Source organism: Taudactylus pleione, unplaced genomic scaffold, assembly GCF_031769625.1.
Source record: "Taudactylus pleione unplaced genomic scaffold, aTauple2 ptg000519l, whole genome shotgun sequence".
Taxonomy (NCBI): domain Eukaryota; kingdom Metazoa; phylum Chordata; class Amphibia; order Anura; family Myobatrachidae; genus Taudactylus; species Taudactylus pleione.
This window is the reverse complement of record NW_028284921.1, coordinates 307,634-323,918: the sequence shown is the minus strand read 5'-3', so window position 1 is coordinate 323,918 and position 16,285 is coordinate 307,634. Positions and strand designations below refer to the sequence as shown.

General features: G+C 40.5%; 1 protein-coding gene across 5 annotated transcripts in view; it reads left to right on the top strand.

Moving 5' to 3' along the window:
- Positions 1 to 16,285, top strand: part of RBM47 (RNA binding motif protein 47) — a 165,578-nt gene that overhangs the window by 145,930 nt on the left and 3,363 nt on the right. For 3 of the 5 annotated variants that reach the window (XM_088450560.1, XM_088450558.1, XM_088450561.1), the window contains 3 exons: positions 6,234 to 7,399; positions 12,907 to 13,113; positions 14,480 to 14,655. In XM_088450560.1, the coding sequence (XP_088306686.1) occupies positions 6,265 to 7,399; positions 12,907 to 13,113; positions 14,480 to 14,655 (1,518 nt within the window). In that variant the 5' untranslated portion in view covers positions 6,234 to 6,264. Of the gene's footprint in view, positions 1 to 6,233; positions 7,400 to 10,357; positions 10,433 to 12,906; positions 13,114 to 14,479; positions 14,656 to 16,285 lie in introns of all 5 variants that reach the window. The other 2 variants (XM_088450562.1, XM_088450559.1) reach the window with 2 other exon arrangements.

Here is a 16,285-nt window from a genome sequence, read left to right as displayed (position 1 = left end):
CAAAGATCTTCCTGCTTCGCCCTAAACCCTAGTTAAACATTTCAATATTTTTATTACACTAACCCTGTGCAGAAGTCGATGAATGTTCTCGATCTGTATATTCCTTGACAATCGCTGTAAACCTTTATTTCACAATTCCTATAAAAGGGTTATGCAAACAGCGCAGATCAGAGGTCACTCACAAATTGCCGCACTTTGCAGCTCAGTTCTGTCGATGTGACAAAAATACAGATATGAAGATTGAACCCTCCCCCCACATACACACTGATATCAGCAGCTGGTTAAATGCTTGATTTGTACGAGTCAGTCATTGGTACCTTAGATTAATCAGTAACTTTGCTTATTACAGAGCAAGGTGTATGATGGAAAGGTCAGATGTGAGTGCATGCATGAGATGGGAAAATACAGTATAAGCCTCAGTTTTAATAATTAGTGTTGTGCTCCTAAGATGACATTAAAACTCCATGGACTCCAAGTCAGTGACTAAAGAAACATTTTCCCAAACTCCTTTTTACCTGGACACCCTATGACCATTGTTATATGTAGACCAAAAGTTTTAGTGTCAGTGTAGGACAGAGGTTCACAAACTTGGTCCTTAAGGCACCCTAACGTTCCAGGTTTTAAGGATATCCATGATAGAGCACAGATGGTTAAACAGATTCATTGAGGTACTAAATTAAGTCACATGTATCCAAGCATGGTTATCCTTTAAACCTGGACCTTTAGGGTGCCTTGAAGACCGAGTTTGGGAACCTCTGGTCTAGGCGTTTAGGTGTTCTTGCAAGTTTTACGTAGGGTTGAGTTTGGGGCTGGTTTAGTTTCCCTAACCTTAAGTGAAATGGCTTTATTATAAAAAATATATATTTTATTTTCAAATGAAAAGGCAAATGAAATATATATTATTTTTGTTATATATAATATTGTATTTATATGTTGGTGATTTACCATTGCAGTGCGATCTTTGCAATTTAATAGTGAGAATATTCTATGACTACCTCCAGTAAAACTCAGGTCCTGTAATTAGGCAATCTGCATAGCCATGAGGTATTGCTCTGCTGGTTTTCAATCAGAGTAATATAGGGAAAATCCAGTTTGAACTGGGATATTTTGCCGTAGGGTCAAGAGGATGGAATATTTTGCCTTTAATGATGTACTGGATAGTAGAACTAATATAGGTCATTTATAGGCAAGACAAGGAAAACAGCACTAAAGGCCATAAATGAATGACCTTTATGGACAATGTGGTAGGCAGGTTGCTGTATACATAGGCAACAGGGCTGTTTTTGGCAACAAGTGACTTAAGATTAAGCTCATTTATTTATCGTTTATTGTTTAAAATGTACAATTTCAGTTCTGGGTTCAAAGTTCATGCAAGAGAAATATATCTAATTTTCAGAAACCAAATTAACAGTAAGCTCTTGGGCCCAAGTATCAATGTTTTTTTGAGACAATATATATGGTTAAACAGAGTTCACCTATTAACGATGTGTCAATAGACCTCTCAAAAACAAACCGCTGAGATTTTATGCCACATGCAATCAGAATTATCAGGTGAGATCTTATAATAAAAAAATAAAGCTACTTGCTGCATCCATTAATGCGTATTGAGACATCATTAAATTGCTAGTTTTTGTGATACAATGTAGTATTTAAAAAAACCTCTTATTAAATAACTTTTACTTTTCTCATATGGTATAAAGAGGCCTGTACTTTATCGGGGACCTATTGGCCTCCGATAATTAAGTAATCAACTTGCCGCGAGTTGCAGATGTAGATACCTAACTACCAGAGCGATTCTGTTTTGCACCGCTAAAAAGCAGCTATCCCCACAGTGCTTACAACTGGGTACATACTAGACCGACCTATCTGTCAATTGGCAAGTGTATAAACACTTACCAATTCGTCTGCCCGATGTGCTGGGCTTCACAGCTCAAATGGGCGGGCATTTAAATTGCCCATCCAGTTGAACTGTCAATCACCACCGGGTGCTGCAGCATGTGTACAGCCATTTGCTGTGCTGCACAGCAGATCAAATATATCTGTGAATGGCGTTGTTCTGTACACACCCACGCTATTGATATATCGCCCTTTAAACGAGCGGGCGATATCACTATCAGTGTGTACCCAGCTTAACACTGCTACCGAAGTGTCAGTGTTACTTACCCCTTCCGATCTAGCACATTGCTCATGTGTGACCTGAGTTCACACATGCGCACAGCCGCATAACACGCAGTGACTGAGGGATCCGATCAGATTACTGTACACAAGACGGCCCTCCTTCCCATAGGAAGTAGTGGGGCTTCGGAAACCACTGGCAATCCCCTGGCAAACTGAGAAAACTTAATGGCTCTATTTACTAAGCAGTGTTAGGAGACAGATTAAAAAGGGATAAGGTGCCAGCCAATCAGCTCCCAACTGTCATTTTTTCAAATACAGCCTGTGAGATGACAGTTTGGAACTGATTGGCTGGCACCTTATCCCTTTTCACTCTGTGACCTAACACTGCTTTTACTAAGCAGTGTTAGACCCCTAAGTTTTCTGTGTTTGCTGAATATTAGGTGACCTCCTTGGGACATGTTACAAAAAAATACGGCCCATAAGGGATCATGAATAGGCCAAACAGGGAAAATAAATATGGTGTTTCCATAAAATGACCTATTATAGTTGTTAAAGATTTTTCATATGTATTATATAATCATACTTGCCAACTCTCCCTGATTGTCAGGGAGACTCCCTGAAATAGTAGCAATCTCCCTGACTCTGAAGAGTCTAGTAATCTCCCTGATTGTACCTTACCCCATTACGAAGCTGTTATATAAAGAAAAAACACATATATGTACATTCACTAGTATAATTTCCCTGCACTGGTTATAAGGCACAATGATCCCTATGGCTAAATGCATTTTCTGAAAAGTATCAGTGTGTTTTCATCAACAAATAGATCTTACTAACTGCTTTGGGGATCATTTACATGTGGATGTAAGTCAATTTTATGACACGCCTCTCAGATGTAGCAGTACACGCCCACTTTACCGCCGTGCTCATAGATGTTGCTTTCACAATCTCCCTGAAATGCTATTTCAAAAGTAGGGAAGTATGGCAATCTTTTATCTTTTTATGTTTTATCTGTTTTCAGATTGGTCTTTTTGCTATATGTGTATTTTGGATACTTTATTATCCTATATTTTTATCTGTGTAATATGCTAAATATCTCTCTTATCCATGCGCATATTGTTGTACCTTAACTTATGTAAAATGCAAAATAAATTTCGTTAAAAAAAAAAAAGTAGGGAAGTATGTATATAATTCATGGTCTACTTCCTCCTTGTATAATGCAACCTCTCACTCTGATAAATATGTCTATATACCATTCTATACGCAAACAGAGCACAACAGCAGGGATTTGTTACCTTGAATCGCTTCTGACAAATGTCAGGCTTGCAGTACATGTTGGGAGTTATAGTTTATTAACAGCTGGACATGAAGGTCACCATTTCTTGCTAAGAAACCCCCGTTCTTCTACTTGGGATTCTTGTTACTGGTATAATATCTGCTTGGTGGGAAGTATTGCCCTGTATTGCGTAGTTCTGCAAAACAGTCTTTAAAGATTATTAAGGCTTATACACCTTAGGACTTCCTATGCTTTTGAGCTGGCACTTGGGTTATGTGGCACTCACCATGACAACCTTTTTCGAACAAACAAATTAAAAAGTAATTGTGCCCTCAAGCCAGTAGAACCTGTCTGACAACAGTTTGCTGGTGATCCAAATCTGCTGTGTGCATTTGTGTAGGAATCTAGATCAAGGAGATTGTAATGGTTCCCTAGAATAGCACAGAACTGGGAAAACACTGCCATTGAATGTAAAACTCAAAGCAGTATAATAATATAATAGAAATCCCCTTATTCCTTAACTTGTACATTGTTAGCATCCATCCTCTACCAGTCACTGGGCACTTTACTCCGTACTCAGACTATGCTCCAGAACTGCAATGGTTCCTGAATTTGGAATCAGAGTGACAATATAGGATAGACTATAAGTAGAAGATCTGCTAATGGCTCTTTTGACATTTAGATTTCTTGTGGCTTGTAGGCAGAACCTCATTTTTCTTATTGTGTTAATTCCCATTAGAAGGGGGAGTCACAATGCTTACTGTCTTGGTAAAATGACATAGATTCCAACATAACAGTACCATAGTGTCACATTATCATGGAAAATTGCAGTATCCATCTCTTTATTAAGCAATAAAGTTGGAACTAAGCATCACACAGTCAGTCTAATCAGAAATAAACATGCATTCTTGTAATATATAATGTAATACTAGTATTATTGATATGTCTTTCGACAGGTTGCTGGCTAGTGTGACTGTCAGATAGCTTCATCCCCCGTATGTCTCACCAGCCCCATTCCTCAATGTTCTTTACATTCTGAACCTACCTGATCTCCCCCACCACTTGCCCTTTCCACTGGTGCCTCTCCAACCACATTTCCCCATTGTGTCTTTCAACCCTCATGGTTCCCCGTGTCCCTCCAGCCTCATGCACCCCCTGTATCTCGCAAGCATCATTTCCCCGACTTCTTTCTCTCCAGACCCATGCATCCTGTGTCTCAAAGCCACTAGTGGGGGGCATGATTGCGGGGGGGAGGGGGGCTGTGTGAGTGAGGGTGTACTGCAGGTTGATGGGGTCATCGGCACCATTCGTTGACAGCTCTGGCTGCGGGAAAAGTGAAGCTGTATCCAGCAGGCAGCCAGTGAGAGCTGTGAGGAGTGGAAGGGTGTGGAGCTTCCCTGTAGCTCTTTATTGTGCAGCTGCTTGACACACGCTTTGCAGCATTATATAATATACAGTATAACTCAAAAATCCTCTCAAACATCACTAAATAACGGAATGCCTCAGGGCATAAAACGACTGAGTGGTCTTACGAGCATGTTGTTGCATTCTAAATGAAACTCAAAGCAAGAAAACTGTTTGGAAAATAGGATGTGAAAGCCAATGAGCTTTATCATGTGCCACTTATGCTGCCCACATCCGTTGTGCCATACATGACTGCTGTCCTTGTGGACAACATAACTGGTATGGCATAGACATCAATTTATCTCTATCATGTCTGGTTTCCTTTAAGGGTTTCTGGCAGCACTTTCCATTTAGGACACAGGAGAAACACCTTGGGGGCGATTCAAATGTTTTGCCGGTGGCTTTTTTTTTTTAAGACGCCCGACAGAGCAATTCAATTGTTGCTCTGTCAGGGAGCGATAGCAGCCGGCATTTCTGCACGCAGTCAGGAGGGTGCGAACAGAAATGTGTGATCTTGGTTAGGGCGTGCTAACCGCAATTAGCGCGCCCTAACCAGAATTTTAGACGGGTTTAGCCGTTTTACACGTCTAGATCTCGTCTCATAGAAGAGGGCGATAATTAATGAGCGCCCAGAACAATTGAATAGCAAACTGGGCACTCATTAATTATCACGACCTAAAAAAACATTTGAATCACCCCCAGAGTGTGGAGGAACTGTATGTAGAGTTTGATGCTATTCTTTCAGGTGTCATAGAGAAATGTTAACAAGTTTTTATATGATTTTTAAAGATAAAAACTGACAGCCTTTATGTAAGCTAGCATTACTGGTAACACGTATTTCATACATATCAATGTGTATACAGTAGTAATTGCTGTGGAATGTTTATTAGCGCTGTGACATATATAGAACAAATTAAGTCCTTAGTAGCCTATTTACCCCTGGTGACACTCATGACTAATCTTTACAAAATGTGTATGAAATTCAGACATATAAATATAGGACACTGCTAGTTTTTATTTGGAGGGAGCTTTGCTCAATTAACCTGGTGTGTATATAAAAATATCTGAATATATATTTATACCCATTTTGCATTATTTAGCCATGTGTTTCAGATATAGACTATGATGAATTAAGATCTAGTTTAAAAGTTTTGTATGTTCCTGTTATAACAGTTGGGTAAAGGTTTTCTGCTTTATATTGTGCAAGTCACTGCATGATAAGGAGTGTCTTTCTTCTGACTACTGGAGTATCTGCTGTTTCTTCATTTACTTTTTCATGTAGTTTAATTTAAGCCAAGTTTTTACATGACTAATTTGTTCTGGGAAGCCGCTTAAGGAGAAGGAAAGGAAATATTTATTTGAAATGTTATTATTTTACTCTGTAGCAGTGCCCTGCATTATTGCATGTTCTAATGCTTTATGTCCATTCTTTTAATAGGTTTCAGCAAGTACTGCATCACTTTGGCATAATGACAGCAGAGGATTCTATTGCTATGATGAGTAACGATCCTTCTAACATGTCGGCGTCAAAGATCACAGAAGGAGTGGCTGGTGCACCAAACGAGGCTGCTCTCATTGCACTCATGGAACGTACAGGTTATGCAATGGTCCAAGAAAATGGACAGAGGAAATATGGAGGTCCACCACCTGGATGGGAAGGGCTTCATCCTCCGCGTGGCTGTGAAGTGTTTGTAGGCAAAATACCCCGTGATGTGTATGAGGATGAGCTTGTTCCAGCCTTTGAAAGCGTAGGTAGGATCTACGAAATGCGCCTGATGATGGACTTTGATGGAAAGAACCGAGGCTATGCCTTTGTCATGTACACACTCAAGCATGAAGCCAAGAGGGCAGTTAGAGAACTTAATAACTATGAAATCAGGCCTGGGAGACTTTTAGGGGTTTGCTGCAGTGTAGATAACTGTCGGCTTTTTATTGGGGGGATTCCGAAAATGAAGAAGAGAGAAGAGATTCTGGAAGAAATCTCTAAAGTAACAGAAGGGGTTTTAGATGTCATTGTCTATGCTAGTGCTGCTGATAAGATGAAAAACCGAGGCTTTGCTTTTGTAGAGTATGAAAGCCACCGAGCGGCTGCTATGGCCAGAAGGAAACTGATGCCAGGAAGAATCCAGCTGTGGGGCCACCAGATAGCTGTTGACTGGGCGGAACCAGAGATTGATGTAGATGAAGATGTAATGGAGACCGTCAAAATTCTTTACGTGAGAAATCTGATGATTGAAACATCTGAGGATGTAATTAAAAAGATCTTTGGACAGTACAATCCTGGGTGTGTTGAGCGGGTTAAGAAAATACGTGATTATGCTTTTGTGCATTTCACCAGCCGGGATGATGCTGTCCAGGCCATGAGGAACCTCAATGGGGCTGAACTTGAAGGATCTTGTATAGAAGTTACGTTGGCCAAGCCTGTTGATAAGGAACAATACACACGTTACCAGAAAGCTGCTAAAGGAGGGGCACCTGCAACGGCTACTCCCACTGAAGTCACCCAGCCTAGTTATGTTTACTCATGTGATCCTTACACACTGGCATATTACGGATATCCTTACAATGCCCTGATTGGCCCCAACAGAGATTACTTTGTTAAAGGTTGGTAAATGTAACAAATGTGTTAATGTTTTTATTGGACTATGTATTATCTAGATAAAGCAGCAATTCCATAAAAAACAGAGGTGTCTGGTAGCCATGCTTGTATATCCTTCAGAGAGAATTTGAAAATGAGATAATGATTTGTTGTAGGACAGTTAATAGCTAACTGATGCATGCTTAAAGCTGGGTACACACCTAAGAAATATATCTGCAGATCGACTGATCTGCAGGTGATGGTTGTTCATACACACTGACCAACCATCATCTGTCATGTGGCCATGGGTCCCGCTGGCCGGGATTCGCATTGCCCCCCCTTTCCCACAGTCTCTGTTGCAAGTGTACGACCGCCCGTACACGTAGCACGATTCCCCAGTATATCTGCAGATATATCTGCCATCAGCTGTGCAGCAGAGCCGACAAGATATATCTGTGGACAACGTCGTTCACAGTCATATTGCTAGTACACACTGGTAGACGGCCACACGATATATTGGCCAATCAATTGAGTAGCCAATATATCTGCGAGTGTGTATCCAGCATAAAAGGTATTTCATTTGCTGTTTAAAGAAATGTAGGATTGCTGCTTTAAATTCTATGGGGTAGATGTATCAAACCTTCAAGAGAGATACATTGGAGACATTGCCCATAGCAACCACCTTCTTCCTATCATTTATCTAGCATAGTCTATAAAATGGCAGTTATAAGCTGATTGGTTGTTATGGGCAAATTCTCCACTATATTTTTCTCAAAGGTTTGATACATCTCCTCCTTAAGAGTGGTGAGAAATATTTTAGCTTTAGATAGTCCAATCCTAATTATAGATACATGCTAGAATAAATCTTTCATTGCATTCTATAATTACTATTATATTATTAATTTAAGTAATATAACAAAATGGTAATTATCTATGGGGTCAATTAATAAAATTGTGCAAAAATGTAATGTAAATAAACAAAATTATTTAAAAGAAAGCTAAAGCAAACATCTGGTTGCTAGGGGTTACAATATATTTGTACGTATGGCTCCAGTGGGGCTATTTATGAAAATTTGGACAGGAAAAAGGGTATTGCCTAAAGCAATCAATAGAATTCTTTACTTTAAGTAGAATGACAGAATCTAGGTGGTTGCTATGGGCAACATCATTTTTTTTAACTTTGCATCGATTTTATTATTTATCTCATTGTTTAACAAAGCATAATAATAAGAAATATACTTATAAAATACACATATCTCGTTATGTGAGTTTGTGTTAAGTTCTGGTCAGTGTATAATAGTAGTGTTGCTCAGGTATGTCTTATGTCATGCTCCTCGGTTTTTACTAAACTTCATTTCCCGGGACTGGCGCCCTGCGGGAGGCAGGGCATTATGGGAAGTGTAGTTTGGCAATAACTGGGTGCTGTATGCTATCAGAACTTGATATGCGGTAATTGTTTTTGTCTAACAAATCTTTCCCTCTTTTCTTCTGCTAATTTATAAAGATCATCTCAAATGTTTCTAAAGAGCACAAATCTCCAGAATGTGTGTAGTCTAGAATATACTTTTCAAGCACATTGTTGTGACATGATCCACACATTTTACTGCCATGACCAGTCATTCCGTTATTGCTGCCTCTCATTGGTTATGTAGTGCACTGTGACCAGAATGTAGCAGCTAAAAGAATTCAGAAAATGGTTTTATTTTTTTTAGTAGCAAATTATACTACCCAGCCTAATCGCCATGTCAGAAAATAAAATAAACATTTTCTCTAGAACCATCATTTAAATGTGAAAATGGGTTTAACTTCTTCATAGCAAGCAAATCCATTTCTATATACCGTACCTCATTTCTGGTTTCATACATATCATACCTTTGTAGTCACACACATATCTATTGCATTTAGGGACTTATTCAGAAATGTACATTCATCTGATGAACGTACATCTCCGATGGTTAGGGGTCTGCGTCTGAGCAGGACCCGTTCTGCGCATGTGCCGAACGGGTCCTGCAATTTACGCTCGCAGACACCCCCCAAGCCGCAGCATGATTGAAATACTGTGGCTTTTGGGGGGACGGGGGCGTGGATGGTCCCCGGTCCCCGAAACTGGAGCATCCTGGCCTTTGAAGTGACCAGCATCCAGTCAGGCTACAGGAAGCTTCAGCTCATGCAGCCTGACCAAAGGACCAACTACTGGTCACCTGCTTCTGCATTTGCATTAAGATGGACGGAATTTCAAAGCTGCTTGTGTGCAGCTTTACAATTCCGTCCGTCTCTGAATCAGGCGCTTAGTTGGCATTGCAGACATTTATTAGGGACCTGCGCTTCACTCGGTTGCTGCTATGTAGTGATAGAATGGAGTCCCTAGAGAACCCCTACATAGATATAACAACAAGGGTATATCACTAAGCGCTACCACATGGAAAGATATCCTTGTTTCTGAAAATCAGTCTGAAGATATAAGAGTTTATATACCCTGTCGGGTGAACTTTGTTTTATTGCATTCTTGTGTATTGGTATATGTGATACCTTTCTAATATTTTGTTTCTCTTACTTATGTGGTAGCGCTTAGTTGGCATTGCTTTAGAGCTAGGTGTATTAAGGCGCTGACACTTTGGTTAATTTTAGTTTAGCTTATTTTATTATTGTCAAACTCAAAACGGAGAGTATACTGTATACTGTAAAAGTTGCACAAAATCCCAGAAGAACAATTGAGTGTTCTTTTGGGCAGTTTTCAAAACATGCATAATTAAAACAGAATGAGATATGATGACTTTTCATTTTACCTTCATAAACACTTTTCCTTGTAATTGTGTCACGTTCTGTTGCAGAACTGGCATAACGCTCGAGTGTGCAGTTTCATCTTGACTAATATAATTTCTAAACCACTAAATTCTTTTGTGTATTATTAATTTAAGATGTAACAGAATTAGTATAAATTCACAAATTATATGGCTGGAACGCTTTTTCGTCTTTCCCCCCAGCCTCCAATCTGTGGTCACATGGTTCAGAGAAAACTGATCAGAGAGTCTTCCAAATGGGATGTCACACGTCAATCAGTAGGTCTCCCTATACTCTATAAATAAATACACATGGCCAGATCAGCCTTTACCTGGTAGAATGTTCACAACACAAAAGCTAACGGCCAGTAAGAATACCAACTGAGTTTATGTTTTGAACGTACAATTATTCTAAATTATTTTATGCATCCTAAATGTTTCCTTTTGTGTTGTGGATTGACCCATCTGCTCATGGCAAGACTCCATGTGACTGGCGTTCACCTTTGTGAGGGAAACTGACGTTGAGTTAATTGTGATATCCACCTTTGGGCATCTCCTGCTCTTTAGCGGACAGTGATATCCAGGTGTATCCACATACATCTATCCTCCGTGCGCTACAAGTCACGTTACACGTAACGCATGAGCGTTGTGTGCCTCGGTAGTACTGAACGTCTTTTCATGCAACGTTCTCCCTTCAAATGAGTCTTATTCGCACAGTGGTACAAATAAGATGCACACACAGCTTCTGCTGATTAACATGATATGGGGCATGCCTATATTCTGTGTGCCGCTGACACTGCAGCGTAGCATTTCGCATGCAGAATATAGGTATGTCGCATATCATGTTAATCAGCAGATTAAATATGTATGTCGTGCAAATAAGACACATTTGAAGGGAAAAGTCGCACGAAAAAGACGCTCAGCGCTACCGAATCACGACACAGCATGGCGCGACTAGAAGGGTTGTGTAACGCGCAAGGAGGCTAGATGTATGAGGACACATCTGTACTTGTACGTTTGGATGCCCCTATGCGAAAGGCATTGATATCTGTGTCAAAGCACCGCGTTTTTTCAATTCAACTGGCTGGAGGACTGAAGAACAGAGCATCTACGAGCAGCTACTTATCATGCCAACAAGCCTCTCCCTGCCACATTACAGGGGAGATGTACCAAACTGTGTAAAGAGTGGAGAAGTTGGCCATAGCGACCAGTCAGCTTTAAGGTAGCATTTATCAAGCACATTCTATAAAATGATAGCTAGAAGCTGATTGGTTGCTAAGGGCAACTTCTGTACTTGTCCACTTCTCCCCCATGTCACTAACATCATCAAAGTGCATGTACCATAATAGCAATCTATTTATGCTGGTAAATTAAAATTTGTGGTATTGGTGACATTTCGTAGCAGGTGGGGTCATGTGCATGTCCAGCAGCCAATGGGAAGATTTTCTCTCAGTCTCCAGTTTTCCAACCAGAAGAACTGAAAAACACAGGGATCCAGCGGTGGTTGGCAGGGGACCACTGCCTAAGGAGCATGAGCTGCCCATCTGTATAAATGTCTTAAAATGTGAATACTTGTATGTAGTCGGTACCATGTGTAATACATGGCACATTCAACAGCTCCAAAACTACTGCCCCCCTTGAGTTTGATTTTGCAGTTGAGGTGAGCCATTAGGCTTCAGTACATGAGGAACACTGTACAAAAGGTTCTGCTGTCCTCATCCTGTGTGACCAGAGCTGATAAGAGAACCTTACCAAGGTCACATGAACATTCTCATTACGTTCTGCCATTGGTCACAGTGCACGTCATTTCTCCCTTATCAGTTTATCCTTGCCTGTCACCTGATTTCTGCGTCTGACATGTCAGTAAAACAACCGTGATTATAGGGGCTTATGCCTAGCATGTACTTCTACCTCATGCTTCTGTACTGAAGTCATAAATCACATCTCAGCTAAAATACAAGATCATCTATGTAAGAGTACTTTGTAACATACACACATATATAAGTATAATCATTAATCTTGCCAGAATGCAACATATTTGAAATGTATGTGTACCATGGATTTGCAGTGCTCCTGCGTTCCTCTTACCTTCAAGAACAACCAGTTTGACTGCAGCTTATCAATGCACTAGGAGCTACTGACACAACCGGGGCAAAGAAGTTCTTAGCAAATAAATAAAATGTACTTTCGTGACCATTGGTTAAGCCCACAAAATGGTCATTTGCAGCCCCAAAAGTGTTTTTCACTAGATAACTGGGATATAACAGAACATTTCAAATATCTTACATTCTTTCACGATATGGCTGTTTTTAAAATTAATTTATTGATTTGTTCAAAAATATCACAAGCTTTAGCTCTACTTCACTTGTATTTTAGCTCTACCTTTAAGCCACATACTGAAACTGCGTATTCCTTCAGCTGTGTTTCCATTTTGGAAGTGATATATTTTAAAATGTATATTGACCTTGCACATAATATATACATACTATAGACCGAGCGCCTAAATTCTAAGCCAACATGCTGAAATGGCCTGGGAGGCTGCAGAGAATTGGGCACTGAGAAATTGCCCTAATTGATGGGCTTCAATTAAGAAAAGATTTGATGGACAACCTTGAGAGAACATTGGCACTTTGTTCTTTAAAGTGCGTCATTGCCCAAAATGGAAGCTCAGATCCTTTGCTCAGTATATACTCTATAGGATCTTTAGTCGTGATCGCTTGTGGTTTCTGATTGTATTGTGTTGGTATTACAAGCAGGCAGCATAAGAGGCAGAGGGCGAGGTGCAGCTGGCAACAGAGCTCCTGGTCCCAGGGGAACGTACCTGGGGGGATATTCGGCTGGCCGTGGCATTTATAGCAGATATCATGAAGGGAAGGGTAAACAGCAAGAAAAAGGCTTTGAACTTGTACCCAACCTGGAATTACCAGCGGTCAATCCAGTTGCTCTTAAACCTGGTACAGGTTAGTCTTAATATCTGACATTGTACACTGATCCCTAACTAGTGAATTTATCCATTCAGGGCAGACACATTGGAAGACATCTGTGAAAGTGAGAAAGAACAAAAATTGGAGTAAATACATTTTTCTACATCTTTGAAGATAGTCTTCTACCCACACACACGCGCATACATGCACACACAAACACACATATTATACATACATCCATGCACAATCTCTAATCCCTAATTATATTAACACTTCTACAACAACCAGAGTTTAGTGAGTCAGACATTTTTCTTGCAGTCTAGTTATAATTTTCACCAGGCAGATAAAAGCTAAATGCTATAGGGTTGCCTTTGTGTTCGAGCAAATACCTTTGACCAGTGTTGGTAAATAACTATTTCTTGTCTACCAGCCACCAATTTTGGCCATCTTAAAGTGTGGTAGATGAGCCATTCATGCACCAAACCAGTATGTGTAAATTTACTTATTTTGGGGTCTATTTACTAAGTCATGGATGGAGTTAAAGTGAATGGAGATAAGTACCAGCCAATCAGCTCCTAACTGCCATTTCACAGGATGTGTTTGAAAAATGACAGTTAGCAGCTGGTTGGTTGGTACTTTATCTCCGTTCACTTTAGCTCCATCCAAGGCTCAGTAAAAAGACCCCTGTCTCTAAACAGATAGACCGTCCTTATATACAGATACATTTGATTGTAGATTAGAATAGAGAGCGCCGCGTTTCCATACATACAGCTGTATGCTTCACAAATCACTCCACAATCTATACTTAATACAAATGTGCCAACACTGCTACGTAAATCAGCCCAGATTGTGTTTGTCATTGAGAATCTATACACATAGTTCTCTTTGTAACTGAGATTTATCAATCATCTTGTGTCACTTGATTATTTTTCCCAAATCACTCATTCATGCCTTCTTATCTGCTAAGACTAACACAATGTAACAGTAAAGAAACTTGGCAAAGAAAAATGATTGTAGCTCGTAGAATTTTATTTTATAAAGAAAAAAAAAATATATATATATATTTTATATAATAGTGTGTATAGGAGTAAGCGACATGTATGTGTGGGAATTGCAGAACTACATCCATTTCTGCCCTATGAACAGGCTGGAACCAGATAGTGACAAATGTCAGAGGAAGTAACCATTCTATGTGCTGGACCAGTATAACGAGGATAATAGATCCTTTGAATTTATTAGGAAACAGATCACATGACTGAAGGGCCTCATGTATTAGTATTTTTATTTTATTTTATTATTACGTTACTATTTCCTAATGAATTGATAGGATGTTTCCTTATACATATTAGTATTCTCGATTCTCAACAGTGAGACGTGTTACTGATCAACTTCTACATTTCAGTGGCCATTCCCACCATTGGCACCCAGTACTCCATGTTTCAGGCTGCGTCGGCTGCAAAGTTGATGGAAGAGGGTAAAATCCATGGGATGGAACACATGATCAATCCCATCGCTGTGCAGACTGATCCCGCAAGTGCTGCAGTCCTTCCATCGGTGTCAACACCTCCACCATTTCAGGTAATACATTTGCTAAAGGAATGTATAATTAGTAATGATTTGTATATGGGTGAACTAACCATGGGTGCCGGCGTTGGCGGAGTAGTGGGACCACCCTCTTACCTAAGGACAGCAATGAATTGGATGTGAGCTGATCGCAAGATGTTTTGTCCAACTCACATCAGATTGGTTGCTGACCAGCCCCATCCACCAATCAGTATGTTACTGGGGCCACACACGGCATGGCTGCACCTGAGAAGAAAATAGAGGATGCTGCCAGGCTGCTGTGATTATGTTTATACCACAATCAGAGTCTCTGGGCAGGATCATTGGTTTACCTCTCGTCCACTTGGCATATCTATGTAGTGTGCAGCCAATGGAATTCCACTCCTGCTAGAGGTGAGATCTGGATCAGACTGTGTGCAGGGGGGAATAACTAATTGATTTGAACCTATAGCTGAACTAAACAAAAGGTTTTAAATATTATTCGGCTGTTGCCTGTTTTGTATTTCGGAAAACGATCATAATTGACAGTAAAACTGGAATGGGTGGAGCTAAATTGCCAAAGTTCTAAATTAAGGACCTCATTCAGAGCCGGACGCTATTTGCGGTCGTTCGTTCAGAAAAAAGGGGTGGCTATTCAAATGAACCGTTCGCTCTTTGCGGTCTGTTCACGCCTCTAGGTCTGAACGAGCGAACAAAACTTGCGGTCGTTTTTTGGATAACTACGCCCCCTGGCCGCTCGCATCCTACGTCATGTCCGCTATTTATTAGATTAATCGAGTACATCGGCCAGCGTATGAACTGCTCGCTATTCTTGTGGTTGGTTTTTCCTACTGCAATCTTGCGAGCAGTTCTGACTATAAAATAACCCAGTGACGTGGTCAATGACGCTGCTGTATTAATTATGCACACCCATAAAACGGCCGTTTTGACGTTTAAGCACGCCTGCGTTCGGATCTCCACTCCCCGTTTTCAAGCACCTTCCCCTGTTACCACCCACATACGCCTCTTCATGTCACTCAAAATAGCAGGCATTCGCTATTTAGCGAACAAACGATTTTCGGCCGCACTGACTGGTTCGCGCATGCGTATTACGATCCGTACGCATGCGCAGTTAGGCAAACATCGCTCGGAACGAACGAGCGGCCACTTACGAGCAGCTCTGAATCAGGCCCTAAATGTAGCTGAACAAAAGTATACACCATGTGTGTGAAATAGCAAGTGATAGGAACAGTGAAACCTTTGCAAGAATTTTTAATTATTATAATATATGGAGAGATCCAAATGACAATAAAACAAAAAATTATTCAGGGATGCATGAACCTTAGACAGAGTACTTTTGTAGTATCATGGGTTTAGTGATTAGCTACAATAGGTAACTCACTGGTGTACCTCTGGTTTAGTACATGAAGAGCCTTGCTTGGGTGTTTGATACAAAAAGTCTATTTTAGAGTTCAGAGCAACTCCAGCCAAAGGCTCAGACCATTTTGTGATACGGGATGTAGTCGGCATCCCGGTCTAATACCGGCGCCAAAATACGATAGGTCGGGATCCCGGAACCAGTATCCCAACCGTCGGCATCTCAAAGATAAGTATCGGGGTGTTAGGGAGAGATTAGGGTGCGGGGTTAGAGTCAGGCACTAGGGGG